Genomic DNA, 16,735 nt, shown 5'->3' on the forward strand with positions numbered 1-16,735 from the left:
GCTGCTCATCAGTCTGGGGAGGGTTTCTGAACAATTTGAAGGCTATCATTCTACAGTGAGGAAGATGATTGATAAGCGGAAACCATTCAAGACAGCAGCCAATCTACCCAGGAGTGGACGTCTGCAGAGTCACTCCAAGGTCAGACCGTGCAGTCCTCACAGAAACTGCAAAAATTCCCAGAGCGCCGTCTCCGACTCTACAGGCTTCAGTTAGCCTGTTAAATGTTAAACTTCATGACAGCACAAGTAGAAAAAGACTGAACGAGTAGGACTTGTTTAGGGGGGCTGCCAGGAGAAAGCTTCTCCTCTCTAAAACGAACACATCAGCACGCCTTTCGTTTTCTATTTCCAGATCAATTACATCAAAATGGGAGTTTGATAAGTCAGAGTCTGATTCAGCAATAATATGCAAAAAAGAAATAAATAACACGCAGGGAGTGCTTTGTGTTGCGCATTTGCTTCGCTTTCTCGCCCGGTGTCGATGCCATTCTAGACGTTGTTTACTCTACGCTACTCACGCACAAGCAGGGTTTCAAAGTCGAGTCGAACGGTCCTCCTAGTGAAGAGGGTCCACCTATAATGCAACAGTGAGTTTTATCGATGTTTGCAGCTTTTAGGTAGATAGATAGATAGATATGAAAGGCACTATATAATAGATAGATAGATAGATAGATTGATGTGAAAGATGTGAAAGGCACTATATAATAGATAGATAGATAGATAGACAGATAGAGTGAAAGGCACTATATAATAGATAGATAGATAGATAGAGTGAAAGGCACTATATAATAGATAGATAGATAGATAGATAGAGTGAAAGGTGCTATATAATAGATAGATAGATAGATAGATAGATATGAAAGGCACTCTATAATAGATACAGTGGTGTGAAAAACTATTTGCCCCCTTCCTGATTTCTTCTTCTTTTGCATGTTTGTCACACAAAATGTTTCTGATCATCAAACACATTTAACCATAAGTCAAATATAACACAAGTAAACACAAAATGCAGTTTTTAAATGATGGTTTTTATTATTTAGGGAGAAAAAAAATCCAAACCTACATGGCCCTGTGTGAAAAAGTAATTGCCCCCTTGTTCAAAAATCACCTAACTGTGGTGTATCAAACCTGAGTTCAATTTCCTGATTGCTGCCACACCTGTTTCAATCAAGAAATTCCTTCAATAGGAGCTGCCTGACACAGAGAAGTAGACCAAAAGCACCTCAAAAGCTAGACATCATGCCAAGATCTAAAGAAATTCAGGAACAAATGAGAACAGAAGTCATTGAGATCTATCAGTCTGGTAAAGGTTATAAAGCCATTTCTAAAGCTTTGGGACTCCAGTGAACCACAGTGAGAGCCATTATCCACAAATGGCAAAAACATGGAACAGTGGTGAACCTTCCCAGGAGTGGCCGGCCGACCAAAATTACCCCAAGAGCGCAGAGACGACTCATCCGAGAGGTCACAAAAGACCCCAGGACAACGTCTAAAGAACTGCAGGCCTCACTTGCCTCAATTAAGGTCAGTGTTCACGACTCCACCATAAGAAAGAGACTGGGCAAAAATGGCCTGCATGGCAGATTTCAAGACGCGCAAACCACTGTTAAGCAAAAAGAACATTAGGGCTCGTCTCAATTTTGCTAAGAAACATCTCAAAGACTTTTGGGAAAATACCTTGTGGACTGATGAGACAAAAGTTGAACTTTTTGGAAGGCAAATGTCCCGTTACATCTGGCGTAAAAGGAACACAGCATTTCAGATAAAGAACATCATACCAACAGTAAAATATGGTGCTGGTAGTGTGATGGTCTGGGGTTGTTTTGCTGCTTCAGGACCTGGAAGGCTTGCTGTGATAGATGGAACCATGAATTCTACTGTCTACCAAAAATCCTGAAGGAGAATGTCCGGCCATCTGTTCGTCAACTCAAGCTGAAGCGATCTTGGGTGCTGCAAAGGGACAATGACCCAAAGCACAACAGCAAATCCACCTCTGAATGGCTGAAGAAAACCAAAATGAAGACTTTGGAGTGGCCTAGTCAAAGTCCTGACCTGAATCCAATTGAGATGCTATGACCTGCATGACCTTAAAAAGGCGCTTCATGCTAGAAAACCCTCAAATAAAGCTGAATTACAACAATTCTGCAAAGATGAGTGGGCCAAAATTCCTCCAGAGCGACGTAAAAGACTCATTGCAAGTTATCGCAAATGCTTGATTGCAGTTATCGCTGCTAAGGGTGGCCCAACCAGTTATTAGGTTCAGGGGCAATTACTTTTCACACAGGGCCATGTAGGTTTGGATTTTTTCTCCTAAATAATAAAACCATCATTTAAAAACTGCATTTTGTGTTTACTTGTGTTATATTTGACTAATGGTTAAATGTGTTTGGTGATCAGAAACATTTTGTGTGACAAACATGCAAAAGAAGAAGAAATCAGGAAGGGGGCAAATAGTTTTTCACACCACTGTAAGTAGATAGATAGATAGATATGAAAGGCACTATATAATAGATAGATAGATAGATAGATAGATATGAAAGGCACTATATAATAGATAGATAGATAGATAGATACTTTATTAATCCCAAGGTGAAATTCCCATACTCCAGCAGCAGCATACTGATAAGAACAATATTAAATTAAAGAGCGATAACAATGCAGGTATCACTCTCTGCCCCGAATGTCGACTTTAGCCGCCATCTGCCCTCGGCCACTTGTGTCAACAAAATCTGCATTTTTTATTTTTAAAATAAGTTTTTTTGCTTGAAGTTGATAGTAGTTCTTCACTTCTACATGTTGAAAATTTTTTAACAAAAATCAATTAAAGTGTTTAGCATGATTACAGTAAATGCATGGCCTGCTGGTTCATTTGGTTCCTTTTCAACACGGCACATTCAGTATACGACTTATCACCGCTCTGTACTCAGAGTTCTGTATCTTTTTGAAAACAGATTTTCATGCCAGGCCCCCCCAGACAGCCCAACTTTTTGCTCTTTTCTAGCTCCCCTCTACAACAGAGCCAAGCGATCAGTAATACTGAACAGCAGGCTCAGATGTGCTGAGAGTTCAAATAAAACAAAAAAGGGAGCCTGAGGACTACTGGGTTAGGAAACGTTCACTTTGAATATTGAGATGCATATGAATACGAGACCACTGTGGTGAGTTTATTACCTTTTAAGATTAAAAACCTCAGAAGGGTGAAAGCAGGCCAGGCTGACAGTGGTATATGAAATAATTTTTTTTTTTAATTCTGTTATTTTTGGGTACCCCCTCATATGATGGATGTGAAAGGCACTATATAATACAGGGTGGTCCAGATCTAATTATGCAGATCTAGATCATCTGGATGACTTTGATTTATCCGGGGACGATTCCAGTTTGGCGCGAAGACGATTCTTCATGTCGTCAGTTTGCACACTTCTCGATGGTCCGGGATTTTTCAAGTGATTTTCTATGTAATAAACTTACATAGTTATTGCGTAATGAAAATTGCATAATTAGATCTGGACCACCCTATAGAAAGATGGGTACGCTGTAACAGTTACATATGAAAAACATTTCATAAAAGACGAGAGATGGACACGAAAGGCACTATATTACTGATAAATGGATATTACAGTGGAAAAGTCTAATATATATCTCTAAAAAGACAAATGAAAGGCACTACATAACAGATGGGACAGGCGCTACATGAGATATATATGACAGACCCTCTATATACTGCATCCATCCATCTGTTATCCAACCCGCTATATCTTAACTACAGGGTCACAGGGGTCTGCAGGAGCCAATCCCAACCAACACAGGGCGCAAGGCAGGAAACAAACCCCGGGCAGGGTGCCAGCCCACCGCAGGGCACACACACACACCAAGCACACACACGGGACAATTTAGGATCACCAATGCATCTAACCTGCATGTCTTTGGACTGTGGGAGGAAACCCACGCAGACACGGGGAGAACATGCAAACTCCACGCATGTGAACCCAAGTCTCCTTACTGTGAGGCAGCAGCCCTACCACTGTGCCACCGTGCCGCCCATGTAAGCAGCAACAACAACTAATAAAAGTGATCACAGGTGTGTTCAGTTTATAAGTAGGTGTGCGAATGATCAAGCATTGACAATAGTAGTTTTGGCAGCGCCAAGGCAGTGGGGGGCCCCCAAATCTTGTTCTGCTTAGGGGTGGCACTGGGTCACATTGTGGTATTTACAGGTTTTTTTTACACTTTTTGATATTTTTTCTTGTTGAAAAACAACTCAACATTTTTGACTTGTGTTTCTGGCGGTAAACACAACGTTAAGTAGGCTACAGTAGGGGGTCCAGTTAAAAAAAAAGTGTTGGTGGGGACAAAACTCTGAAGCCACAGTGGGCATCCAGGACTGAACTTAAAAACCACCGATCCAGAACATTTCATTAGCAGATACGACAAGTCCAGCTAGAAGGACCGATGATCACAAGAAGACCCTGCTGGTTTCTGGCCCTGCCTTCTAAGTTGCGACCTTTACTCTCGGTGGCTTCCTCCCCACCTCCTCCATCTGCAGAACTTGCTTCAGCCCTGTTTGTGATGGAAACGTGAAATAAGGCCCAGGCTGCAGTAGTAGGCCCGGCTTATCTGATGGACTCGCTCAAGGTTCCTGCCACAGAGTCTGGCCATGTGCCGTCCCAGAATCGAGATCAGACCATTGAGGTCGGTGTCACCTGGCCGCTCATTGTTTGCATTTGTTCTGCTGAACGTGTTGTCCAAATGGGTTTGGAGGTCAAGATGATCTGTCGTTTCATTTGCTTGCTTGACTAAGAAAGTTGGAAGTAATCAGAAGCTGTCAAATCGTTTTTTCTTCTTTAAAAGTCGGTTCTCTAGGTCGTTCACGTGTGTGTATCTTTTTTTATTACAGGGTAAGTTAATTCAGAACCAGAAAACGGGATTTTTTCCAAGTTCCTGTGTAAAGCCCTGCCTGGACCCCAAGGTAAGAGTGTGTGTACAGGCCTCAGTTATTACATCTTGACCTCCACATTCACCTTCTGTCATTAGTCTTCCAAGATTGTCTGCTATGGGGGCAGGTATTCATTCTAACCCTTTTCTTAATTGGTGACCCCATCTGCCTTCATTGTAATTGACTTGCAGTGTAAAACTCGGACCCCCTCAGTTGTTTCTTTTTCGCTTAATTAGCCAAACAATAACAAGACACAAAATCAGGTGACAAGTGACCAGCTAACTTGTGTCCATCACGCGATATCTGAAAATACAGAAAGGTGAAGGTCTCAGTAGTGTTAACCTGCTCACTGCCAGTCCACCTATCTTGGTATCATCTGCAAACTTAAACAGCTTGTTCTTTATATTCGTATCTAAATCAATTAAAAATATATAAATAATAGCATCATTGCCCCCTGCTGGACACCACTGCTAATGTCAGTCAATTCTGATGAGGTTCCTCTCCCCATCACCCCCTTCTTCCTGTGTCTGAACCAATTCTGCACCCATCTACACACCACACCCTAAACTGCCACTTCTTGCAGACTGATGCCCATCTCTCATGTGGCACCTCATCTAATGCTTTCTGAAAGTCCAGATCATTAATCTCTTGTGCTCCACTCTGGTCGTATCCTTTTGTTGCTTCCTCTTAGAATTCCAGCATGTTGGTAAAACATGACCTCCCTGTTCTGTTCCTCATAACTCCTGTCCTTGCCAGGTGTTGTTCAATCTTATCCTTAATAATTCCTTCCATTAATTTTCCTGTGATGCACGTTATGCTTACTGGCCTCTAGTTGCTTGGATCTGCCCTGTCAGCCTTTTTATACAACGGGATCGTATTTGCCATTTTCCAGCCCTACGGAATCTCCCCAGTGGACAGTGACTTCCTAAAAATATGTCAAGGGTGTCGCTAGCCTCCTTAAGCACACGGTGATAAATATCATCTGGTCCTGGTGATTTGTGTGATTTCAGCCTATGTAATATGAGCAGCTCTTCTCTGTCTACAATTTCCAAATCCCTCCGTAACTCCTTAGTAGTCCCTGTTACTGCTGGGATGTTATCCACTTTTTCCACATGTGAAGAAGTCAGCATTTCACTGTCTGTATCTCTTAATTCTCCTTTACTATTCCTGATGCACTTTACCTCCTCCCTGACTGTTCTTCTGCTACTAAAGAATCTCTTTGGGCCGTCTTTCGCCTCATCTGCTATATCATATCTGCCATAAAACTACACCCTACTCCTGAGCTATCGACCAGTTCTCGTCATTTTAGGGTTTTGTGTCACTATGATTCTGGAATGTGGGTCCTGCGTCATCTTTGAGCTGAACGTCGGGTGTTATGTCAAGTTTTCTCATACCTTGCTTGACATGTCTGCTGAACTTTGACATTTTTGTCAGGAATTTCACACTAGAGACTTGTAACAGTTCTGGTCCTTTTGGAGTCAGATTGACATAATAGCCACCTCTCTGTCTCTCTCTCTCTGATTCCTAGCTGGCGGCTGGAGGAGGCGCTTGGCCGCACAACTTGTACGCTGCAGGATTTCAGAATCGCTTCATAAGGCTTTTCCATGCTATACCGATTTGCCGATGGTCGTGGCCTGGTTCAGGCTGATCTTCCTCCACTTGTTTGGTCCATGTTTTCTTGGGTGCAGACCATTGGGTGGGTTGCAGTTCCCAGAGGAGTCTGAGTGGTAGCCATTCTGAACAAGTGGCCAAACCACTTTAGCCTTCGCTGCTGGACCACCAGTGTGTGACATTATACAAGACCACCCCATCACCCACAAACATCATCAGACAAAGCCGTGCATCTTCAGGTTTTCAGCTTTACTCACAAATTCAAATATCTGCAGATTTCCAACACTTGTAACGTCGCCCTTCATCCCCACCTGTGTCGGACCCCATGTTAAATCAGAGTTATTAAAATTTCCAGTCTGTCGTGAAAGACGCAAGAGTCACGTTAGTCCTTGTGTTGTAGGCTTGTCACTTTAATCCTCTTGTCACCCACTCGCCGTGTGATGATCTGAATATTCTTATCTTCCCTTCCAGGCCTACAAGCAGGCCTCCCGACTTTCCGACTCAAAGCTCAGATCTAAACTTCCTTTCACTTTACTTTTCCCTCGTCTATAGTTTTGCCCGGCAGCCCTCGATTTATGATTAGCGGTTCTCGTATTTGGTGCCAGCCTGCCTGGACGCTTGTCCAATTACTCAGTTATGCCTTCACGTAGGCAGACAGCCACAGGCTAATAGAAGACGTCTGTGCAGACATATTTGGCTAAATAGCATAATCCGGTTTGCTGTGTCTGTTCAGATTTTAGTTGTAGCTGCGACCAAAGGCTAATTTCACACTTCTCTGCGGCTCTGCTGCGATGTGCTGTGACATTTCGATTTCTCACTCTCATCAGCTGTCATTCATCGCGCTCTTGTCGGCTCAGGCCATCTCCGGGTTTTATGGTAATTACTCGGCCCTCCTCTTCACAAGCATTCCATGTAGCGCACAAAATATCAAATGGACTCGCTATCACAGAGGGCCATCTTGATTTCGATGAAGTCATTCAGCTAACTAAGTAACCATGCTCACAATCTTTAATTTGTTCTTTGTTACATAGAGAACATTTCTTAGTGAAACTGAGCGATTACTGAGCAAATTCAGTAAATTAAGGAAACAGAGTGCATGTAAATGAAAAGGAATTCATTATTGGCGGCAGAAGAGCAGAAATGCCAGCAGACAGAGCAAGAACAAAAGCAAAGAGAGCAGCACATCGTGGATATGAAGAAGACGCACAAAGCGTCATTGAGTGAAAAGTGACCAGGTGTTGGTGTTTGAATATGTCTTAAGATGCCAACTAGCTCTGACGCCCGCTTCCCTTGTGTTGCAGCCTTATCTCAACCGGCCGCTTTCCAGAGAGCCCGACTACAGTGCCTACCCCTGGTAAGTTATCGTATCTGCAGCTCGCTTATCCTGCCTCCTTCAGAACTGAAGAACAATTGAAGTCACCTGAGTAGTAACAGTTCAAGACAAAGCAAACGGCTTGGGGGGGACAGAGTTGAAGCGGGGATTTAGAAAAAATTGGTAAGCGCTACGTATTAGACAAGTACAGGGTGATCCAGGTCTAATTATGCAGATCCAGATTGTCATAATGACTTTGATTTATGCGGGGACGATTCCAGTTTGGGGTGAAGACGATTCTTTATATCGTCAGTTCACACACTTCTCAATGGTCCGGGATTTTTCTATGTAATATGCTTAATAAGTTATAGTGTAATGAAAATTGCATAATTAGATCTGGACCACCGTATATTATAAGCACATGAGACAAGTAGACACTCTAGTTCACTCAGTATTAAGATGTAAGAGTTAGGATTAAAAAGGCTCATGCCTACGTATTTTTGATAATTCTGTATGAGCTACAAACCACCGGCATTTCATAAGCCAAAGGTCAGGCGTGCAAGAGAGCTGGAAAGGATGAGCGCCCTCTGTTAGAGTGGGAATGTGAACTTTCAAACTATAAGTATTGGAGTTGACTGCTGAGCTCGAAGGGAGCGAGGAGAGCACTTGTCAAACTGATATGATGGACAGAGAGGGGTCTGACGCCCCCTCAGCTAAGAAATATTGATAGAGCAGTGAAATGAGCCGAGGATCAATAATGGCTGGTATGGTGAGAATTGTAATAAACTAGGGGTTCTGCCCTCCTGCTCGCTTCGCTCTCCAACCCCCTGGCCTGCACTACACGCTATCCACTTCATGGCTCTGCCGCTCGCGTATGTACAATTTAAATAGATTTTTATTTTCATGGGAATTGTTACTTATGCATAATAGAACTAACTATTTGACATTACAGCGAGTAATTAACTGTAGTAAAAAAAGAGTAAAACGTAATAATTTGAAAGTAAATTATGTTTCATGTTACATTAGAGGTATTCGTTGCGTTACACGATTTTCTTCTGTTTGGCTTTGAAATTTAACACGCAAATACTTTTTAAACTTACACTTTTACTGTGAAACTTCAGTAAAAACAATTTTTGAAATAAAATTTTAGTCGATATCGCATTGAATTTTGATTCTGTGACAACGCAACATATAACTGCCTGTGAGAGAATATTGCTTCTTTATCTCTAATAAAATAAATCGACTTTTACGAATGTTTGTCCCTGTGATTAGTTAATTATCATAGCAAAAGCTATTCTAATGGGAAACTGTAAACGTTTTAATGCGAATGGCATATCGAGATCTCCGTTAGTGTCTCACGTTAGATGGACTACATTACCGTTCTTGTCACCTGTTAAAATTTTCCATGTCGGAATTGTTCGATAAGTTTTGAATACAACTAATCTTATGGGTGGCATGGTGGCGCAATGGGTAGGAGACCCGGGTTCGCTATCCAGGTCCTCCCTGCGTGGAGTTTGCATGTTCTCCCCGTGTCTGCATGGGTTTCTTCCCACAGTCCACAGACATGCAGGTCAGGTGCATTGGCGATCCTAAATTGTCCCAAGTGTGTTCTTGGTGTGTGTGTGTCCCCGGTGGTGGGTTGGCGCCCTGCCTAGAGTTTGTTTCCTGCCTTGCGCCCTGGGATTGGCTCCAGCAGACCCCCGTGACCCTGTAGTTAGGATATAGTGGGTTGGATAATGGAGGGATGGACTAATCTTGTCCCATTGCATAGCCCATCAATCAGACATAAATTACACAATAACATTACGATACGTCCTTCTTTCTACAGTAATTCGGCCAGGGGAACACCAGATGGTGTTAACGGTTGTAGATATTCTTCGTGATATTGTAAGTTAATGTTTTCATCTTCCTCACCATCACCACCAACTGTTTCAGCAGAGTCTACTGATACGCATTTAACCAATTTGCCGTCTCACCGATCAACAATTTTCACGTTAGTTCGTTTGACTTCATCGTTTCTTGGTGCCAGGATTGCCCGTGTACTAATTTCTTTGGTTGATTACCCTTCAGGATGAAATTCTTCAATAAGATTTGGACATAATACGTCTTCTTTAATTGAGATCTTAAAATGAGTAAAACTTAGAAATGTATAAGAGCTGAGAGTGCAGGAAGTGTGTCTGACAAAAGCATTCGCACCAATGAGAGGTGAGAGGGCCATGGGCGTGGCTGAATGTGGTTGAGAGGAGGGCAGGACTTGAACAAATCTCATGACCAAAATATCATCTCGCGGGACTTGGAAAAATCTCTTGGAAATGATCTCATCTCAGGATTTCTTTTTTATAATAGAGAGATGTAAGAGATGCATGCCTGTGGTTAGGTGGTCATTGCATCTTACGCGAGTCTGTATGTGCGCCGTACAATAAATTTAGATTCTGCTGCCTGTCCTGAGACTCCGAGTGCCTTCATTGGGGCTGAGGGTGCCCACGCCAGTTTGTTTCTACAGAATGAAAGAAATAAGGATATACTGTACAGTGGATTCTGGAAGTAATCGGAGCCCCTCACGTCCAGGACAGATTTTATTCTGTTGTAGATTTAATTTTAAACGGACATGACGTTAGCATTGCTGTTTTAAAAACCATTCCTGTATGGCTTTAAATCTACGCTCTGTAACCCAGAATGACAAAGTTTGGCAAATTTATGAAATCAGAAAGAGACATCTTTCATTCACAGAAGTATGCAGACCCCATTCCGTGTACTCAGGTGCTCCCTTTTTGCTATAATTCCCCTTGAGTTGTGTCCAGACCTTGATTGGAGTCCACCCGTGGAAAACCGAATTGATTGGACGTCGTTAGGAAGGGCAAATGTGTCCCTGTGTATAGGAGGCCCCACAATTCACACTGCATGTCAAGACATAAACCAAGTATCATGAAGTTCAAGGAGGTCTCTGTAGAGCTTCAAGTCTGGTGAGTGTAGATCAGGGCCAGGGGATCAAACCATTTCTACAGCTTTGAGTCTTCCCACAAGCACAGTGGCCATAAGAATTGTGAAATAGAAGAAGTTTGGAACCACCAGGACTCTTCCTAGAGCTGGTCATCTGGACAGTCTGAGTAACCAGACAAGGAGAGACGATGGTCTTAACAGAGCATCTCATGTCCTCTGCTGAGAAATGGGAGAACCTGTCCAAAGGACGACCATCTCAGCAATACTCCATCTTTTCATGTGTTTATGGCGGAGCGGCCAGATTAAAGGCACTCTTGAGTCTTTGGCATATGACAGTTGAAAGTCCTCAGAGAGCACAAAGATTCTCTCCTCTGATGAGACAAAAGCAGAATTGTGTGGGCAGAACCCTAAGCATTTTGTCGTGCAAAGACACCACTATATGACACAAGGTGGCGGCAGCATCACGCTATGGCGGCTCTTCTCAGCGACATGGAAAGGGAGTCTGGTCAGAAATGAGGGAAGGATGCGCGCCGCCAAATACAGGGAGGTCCTTGAAGGAAACCTACTCCAGGGAGCACCCCACCTCAGCCTGGGGTGACGGTTCAGTGACCCAAAGCGTCCAGTCAAGACGATACTGGAGTGACTTCAGGACAAGTCTTCAAGTGCCCAGGCCAAAGCTCAGACTTAAATCGCACAGAACATATGTGGAGAGACTTGAAGATGGCAGTTTACAGACACTCTAATGGAGCCTGAGAGGACCTGCTGCCCAAATGTAGAAGTGCCAAGCCCAAGAAGAACCAAAGCAGGAATTACTGCCAAATGGGGCTTCTATAAAGTACTGAATTAAGGGTCTGGATGCTTTTAGGAGTGAAAGATTTCAGTTTTGGATCTTTAGTACATTTGTAAAGCTCTCTGAAATGTCATTATGGGGTATTGAGTGTAGATTGGTGGACAATCATGGCAAATTGGTCCATTTAAAATGAAATCCACAACACAATAAAGTGTGCCGAAAGTGAAAAAATCTTGAATTCTTTATATAGTGTGCTTCTCACTGCTCAAAGCACTTCACACAGGGAGTGTCGAGCCTCTTCAACCACCAGTAACATGCAGCATCCACCTGGATGATACAACGGCGGCCATTTTGTCCAAAGACTTTCTGAATCCACTGTTAGTAACGAGAGCTGAGGTTTAGTTACAGACATTGGCACTTGTTTGTCACCAGAGTCCTGAGCAGAGCTTTGTGCTTTACTGCCATACACCAGTAGATGCTTAACCCGCTCATAGACTGTACGGGTCGCAGCCCACCCACTTTTGACTGACTTGATGCTTTCCGTTCCGTTAGGTTTGCAGGTAACATGGAGAGACAGCAAGCCGACAACCTCCTGAAGTCCCATCCTAGTGGAACGTACCTAATCCGGGAGAGGACAGCTGAGGCGGAGCGCTTTGCAATCAGTATAAGGTAAGCTGCCATGTTTGGTGGGACTCCCCCTTTGTCCGATTTGTCACTGGATTTTTAAACCACACTCTCACTATCTGGGCTGTGTTTTTTCATCGGAAGGCACATTTCATCCAACTTTGTGAAAGGCATGCCATGCTATGGCTACTTGCGATGACGGGCTCAAAATTGTGGGCTGCTACACTCCCAGGTCCAAAACGTGGGAAAAAAGCTCGGCCTAAGCCAAAGTGAACTGTGAACTCGGTTCACAACAAGTTTCCCAATCGACAATGAGAAGGCAGTAAGTAAATCATAGAATATAAAGGTGAGACGTGAATATAATGCACAGAAAAGGGAATTTATATAAACATAATTAATAGAAAATGCCCCAAAATATACAGTGAATTAATAAATAAGCAAACCAAATATTTATACGCATGAAAAAACTGCCCTCTGTTGTTTCTGCAGCTAATAAACGCTTTCTACGTCCTGAGCAAAAAATCAATTTTCCTGAGCAGGGTCACTGGGAAGCTGGAGTATATCCCAGCAAGCATTGGGGGCAAGGCAGGAACAACTGTGAAGCTACAGGCAGGAAAAGCTGCGGGACTCGATGGAGTCAGTCCTCGACTTCTTAAGGCCCGTGCTGACCAACTTTGTAGTGTGCCCTTGTCACCTGTTCAGTGTGTCCCTAAGGATTCAGAAAGTGCCACTGCTGGGGAAAACAACCTGCATTATAAGGTGGGCACCTAACGACTACAGACCACTGACACGTCTTACATCATGAAGGCCTTTGAGAGGCTGGTCCTGGACTGCAGGAGTCCTCCTGTGAGAGACCACCTGAGCTCACTGCAGTTTGCCAATTGGACAAAGATTGGAGTGGAAGGACGCAATTATCTGTCCGCTCCACAAGGCAGGACAAAGCTGGCCGCATTGTGAGGAGTCAGTTTTGTGAATTCTCTACTGCCTTCCAACCATCCCTGCTAAGGGGTCAACTCAGAGATCTGCAAGAGGATGAGCCTGTGAGGTCCTGGATGATGGATTTAGTAGTTTGTGAGACTCAAGGACTGTATGAGCAACACTGGAGCACCACAAGGAGGAGGCCTGTCTGTTTTACTCGTCACTCTGTACACATCTGAGTATACATACGACAGCAGGTCAGGTCACTTAGAAAAATTATTCTGCACTTATGGGGGGTATTGATAAAGAGGATGAGACAGCAGAGAAGAGTCAGGGGGAGAACCTTGAGAATTGTCTGCAACTCAACATCAGCAAAACCAAAGAACTGCTTATTGACTTTCACCTCACTAAAGAGCGTCAATGTCTGGTCAGTGTTCATGGAGTGGATGTAGAGGTGGTGCACTCCAACAAGCACTTGGGGGTCCACATCAATGACAGGTTGAACTGGTCTCAGAACACAGAGGAACTGGAGAAGAAAGGGCACAGCAGGATCTTTATTTTAAGAATTGTGGATAGGAACATCCTTTACATCTTCTACAGCTCTGTGATGGTCATTTAGTTTTTCACGCTGTGGTGTGCTGGGCTGGTAGCATCACTTCATGTGAGCTTCACTGAATCAACAAGACAATTAAAGGATAGACTCGGTTATGGGAGACTCTGTGGAACCCTGGAGGTACAGTAGAAGAAGAGGAGAGGATGAAGACAAAACTGAGTGCCATTATGAGCAAAGCTGCTCATCCTGTCTGTGACACAACACCACTGAGAACTTCCAGCCAAAAAATTATTCAACAGAAGTGGGTCAAGAAACACAATGGAGGTTCAACAGCAATGTGCCAGTGCCTTACTGGGACTGCCAAGTCAAACGTTTTCTTTCTTTTTTTCCTTTTTAGTCATTTTGGTGTCTAAAATAAATAAACCAATAAAAATAAAATAAATCAATCTATCTCTTATATAGTGCCTTTCATATCTATCTATATATCCATTTAGTATATAGTGCCTTTTGTATCTGTTATCTATTATAAAGTGCACATTCACCTGGAGGGTGCTCAGAGCTGAGAGTCACGTGTGCTTTGTGCTGACGTGTGCTTTGCAAACGCTAGAGTCTGTTGAGAGTGTTGGTTTGTTCTGTGGTGTGAGACTTACATTAAAAAAATACATTTTGCTCTTAAAAACTTGGGTTTTGGTTGCCTCTAAGGAACCGTGTGGGAATTTTTTAAAGCTTTTTTCCCTTTAGAAGGGTTTTTTGCTTTTTTCCCGCACAAGAGCAAAAGTAGCTGGGTGTTTGGAAGTGCGCTTGGAAAAGTTATTTGTACTTGTTCTTTTTCTTGTTATCTGTATTTGAATTAGCATCGAGGCGGCAGGGTAGAAAGCAGCAGTAACTGATATCGGCATTTGTAAATAAATAACCGCGTCGTCGTAACAGCGATTCCTTAGTTTAAAGGAAAAGAAAAAAAGGCCGCGGCTGACTTCAAAGCAGTAAAAGGTGGAAACTCAGTAGTGCGCAGGTAAGCGGCCTGCGTTAAGACACCGTTCAGGCACAAGGAGCAGTAGGAGCAAATAAGGTAGTAAAGTTTTATTTATTTGTTTATTTTAGATTAAACAGTCCTTAGCGGTCCAGAGGCAGAACAGTTAAGTGGGCGACAGCGTATTGGTTCATTAATACGGGGGAATACAAACAGTGCGAGTGAAGAGCTTATAAGTAAGAAGAGCGCAAAGCTAGAAGAGACAGAGAAAAGTAAAGTTAACCTCATAGAAAGGCAAATAGCAGGCAGCTGAGAGGGAGAACAGTACAGGAGCTTAAGGGGAAAAGGTGTAAAATATCTGTAGCAGATCTTAGTGTTACCATTTAAGTTAAGGAGCAGCTGAAAGAAGAAGAAATTTAATTTTAAAAAAAAAAAATATATAGTTAAGGCAGCTTAGTAATCCCAAATCAAATTTTAATAATGAGGCCAGTGCAATGCAAGTCCTGTTGGATGTTGGACTTTTAGATGATGGTTTGGAAGAGCCAGTTGTCTATGAGGGCTACATCTGCAAGAGATGCCAGCTGATCCAGCACCTCGAGCTCAGGGTCGCTGAACTGGAGGAGGAGTTGGCTGACCTGCGTTGTAATAGAGAATTGGCGGACTTGGCCCAGGTGTCCTTTAGAGATAGTGTGCACCCCTAAGGTGGCGGGAGGAGATTCCAGACCAGACAGGTAGGAATAGGTGGGTCACGGTCGCAAGGCGTAAGGTAAAGGGTGCACACTGTCCGGGGGCATCAACCCCAGAATTAGAAGTGTCTAACGGTATCATGTCCTGGCGGAGCTGGACGGTGACTCTGATAATTCTGAGGTGGTAGGCAGGGTTGAGGAGCCCCAACGGGCCACCTCAAAACCAGTTCCCAAAAAGAGAGAGGTAGTGATAGTTGGGGACTCAATCATTAGGGGGATTGAAGCGCAGGTGTGCTCCAGAGAGAGAGAGTCTCACGGTGTGTTGCCTTCCGGGAGCACAGGTGGGAGACCTCCTGGAAGGGTGGATAGGCTCTTGGCCAGAGCGGGGTGGATCCAGTTGTCATTGTCCACGTTGGAACAAATGACATACATAAGGGTAGTCTGTCAGTTCTGCGATCCAAATTCAAAGAGTTAGGTACCAAGCTGAGGAGCAGAACTGACAAGGTAGTCTTCTCCGAAGTTCTGCCTGTGCCACGCCAGTCCAGGTAAGATTGAGGAGATTAGAAGGCTTAACGCGTGGCTCAAATCTTGGTGCAGGGTAGAAGGGTATAGGTTTATGGGGCATTGGGACTCCTTTTGGAACAGATGGGACCTGTTCCGCGTGACGGGTTACATCTGAACCGGAGGGGCACCAATGTATTGGGGAGGCGTATGTGTAGGCTAGTCGAGGATTGTTTAAACTAGGGAATGGGGGCAGGGAGTTTAGGACAGGCCAGATTTAGATCTATACATGGAAGAACAAACAATGGTGTAGAAATAAAAATGCATAGTAATGTAAATTTTAAGCAAACACGTAAAGATAGAAGGATTAACACATTAAAAATAGCTTGCCTTAATGCTAGAAGTATCAAAAATAAGGTAAGTGAGTTGGAGTTGTATGTAGCAGAGCACAATTATGATATTATAGCAATAACGGAAACCTGGCTAAATAACAAAGATGGGGATGAGTGTAACATAGAGGGATACACATTTTTAGGAAGGATAGACAGAACAGAAAAGGAGGTGGGGTTGCTGTTTATGCCAAACAGGAATTAAATGTAAGTCATCTTCAGTTGGATGATGAGCCCCATCTTAGTGAGGACATGTGGCTTCGCCTGGAAAATATTAGGGAAAAGGTCTCATTTTAGGAGTGTGTTATAGACCACCCAATTCAGACAGTAATTTCAACACACATCTTTTAGTAATATCAAAAGGCAAGTTTACAGGGGATATTATAGTCATGGGGACTTTAATTATCCAAATATTAACTGGGATAACCTTACAGATGGAGGAGCACAAGAGCAGGAGTTTTAGAAGTAATCGCGACTGTTTTTAACACAGCATGTTAAAGCACCAACA

The 16,735-nt window shown here is 43.4% G+C and overlaps 1 protein-coding gene across 6 annotated transcripts in view; it reads left to right on the forward strand.

The window, feature by feature from the left end:
* The window catches only part of vav2 (vav 2 guanine nucleotide exchange factor), a 472,851-nt gene that overhangs the window by 440,029 nt on the left and 16,087 nt on the right, over positions 1 to 16,735 (forward strand). For all 6 annotated transcript variants that reach the window (XM_039762597.1, XM_039762599.1, XM_039762598.1 and 3 more), the window contains 3 exons: positions 4,895 to 4,966; positions 7,846 to 7,898; positions 12,139 to 12,255. In XM_039762597.1, coding sequence (XP_039618531.1) covers positions 4,895 to 4,966; positions 7,846 to 7,898; positions 12,139 to 12,255 — 242 coding nt within the window. The remainder of the gene's footprint in view (positions 1 to 4,894; positions 4,967 to 7,845; positions 7,899 to 12,138; positions 12,256 to 16,735) is intronic.

This window comes from Polypterus senegalus, chromosome 9, assembly GCF_016835505.1.
Source record: "Polypterus senegalus isolate Bchr_013 chromosome 9, ASM1683550v1, whole genome shotgun sequence".
Lineage (NCBI taxonomy): Eukaryota > Metazoa > Chordata > Cladistia > Polypteriformes > Polypteridae > Polypterus > Polypterus senegalus.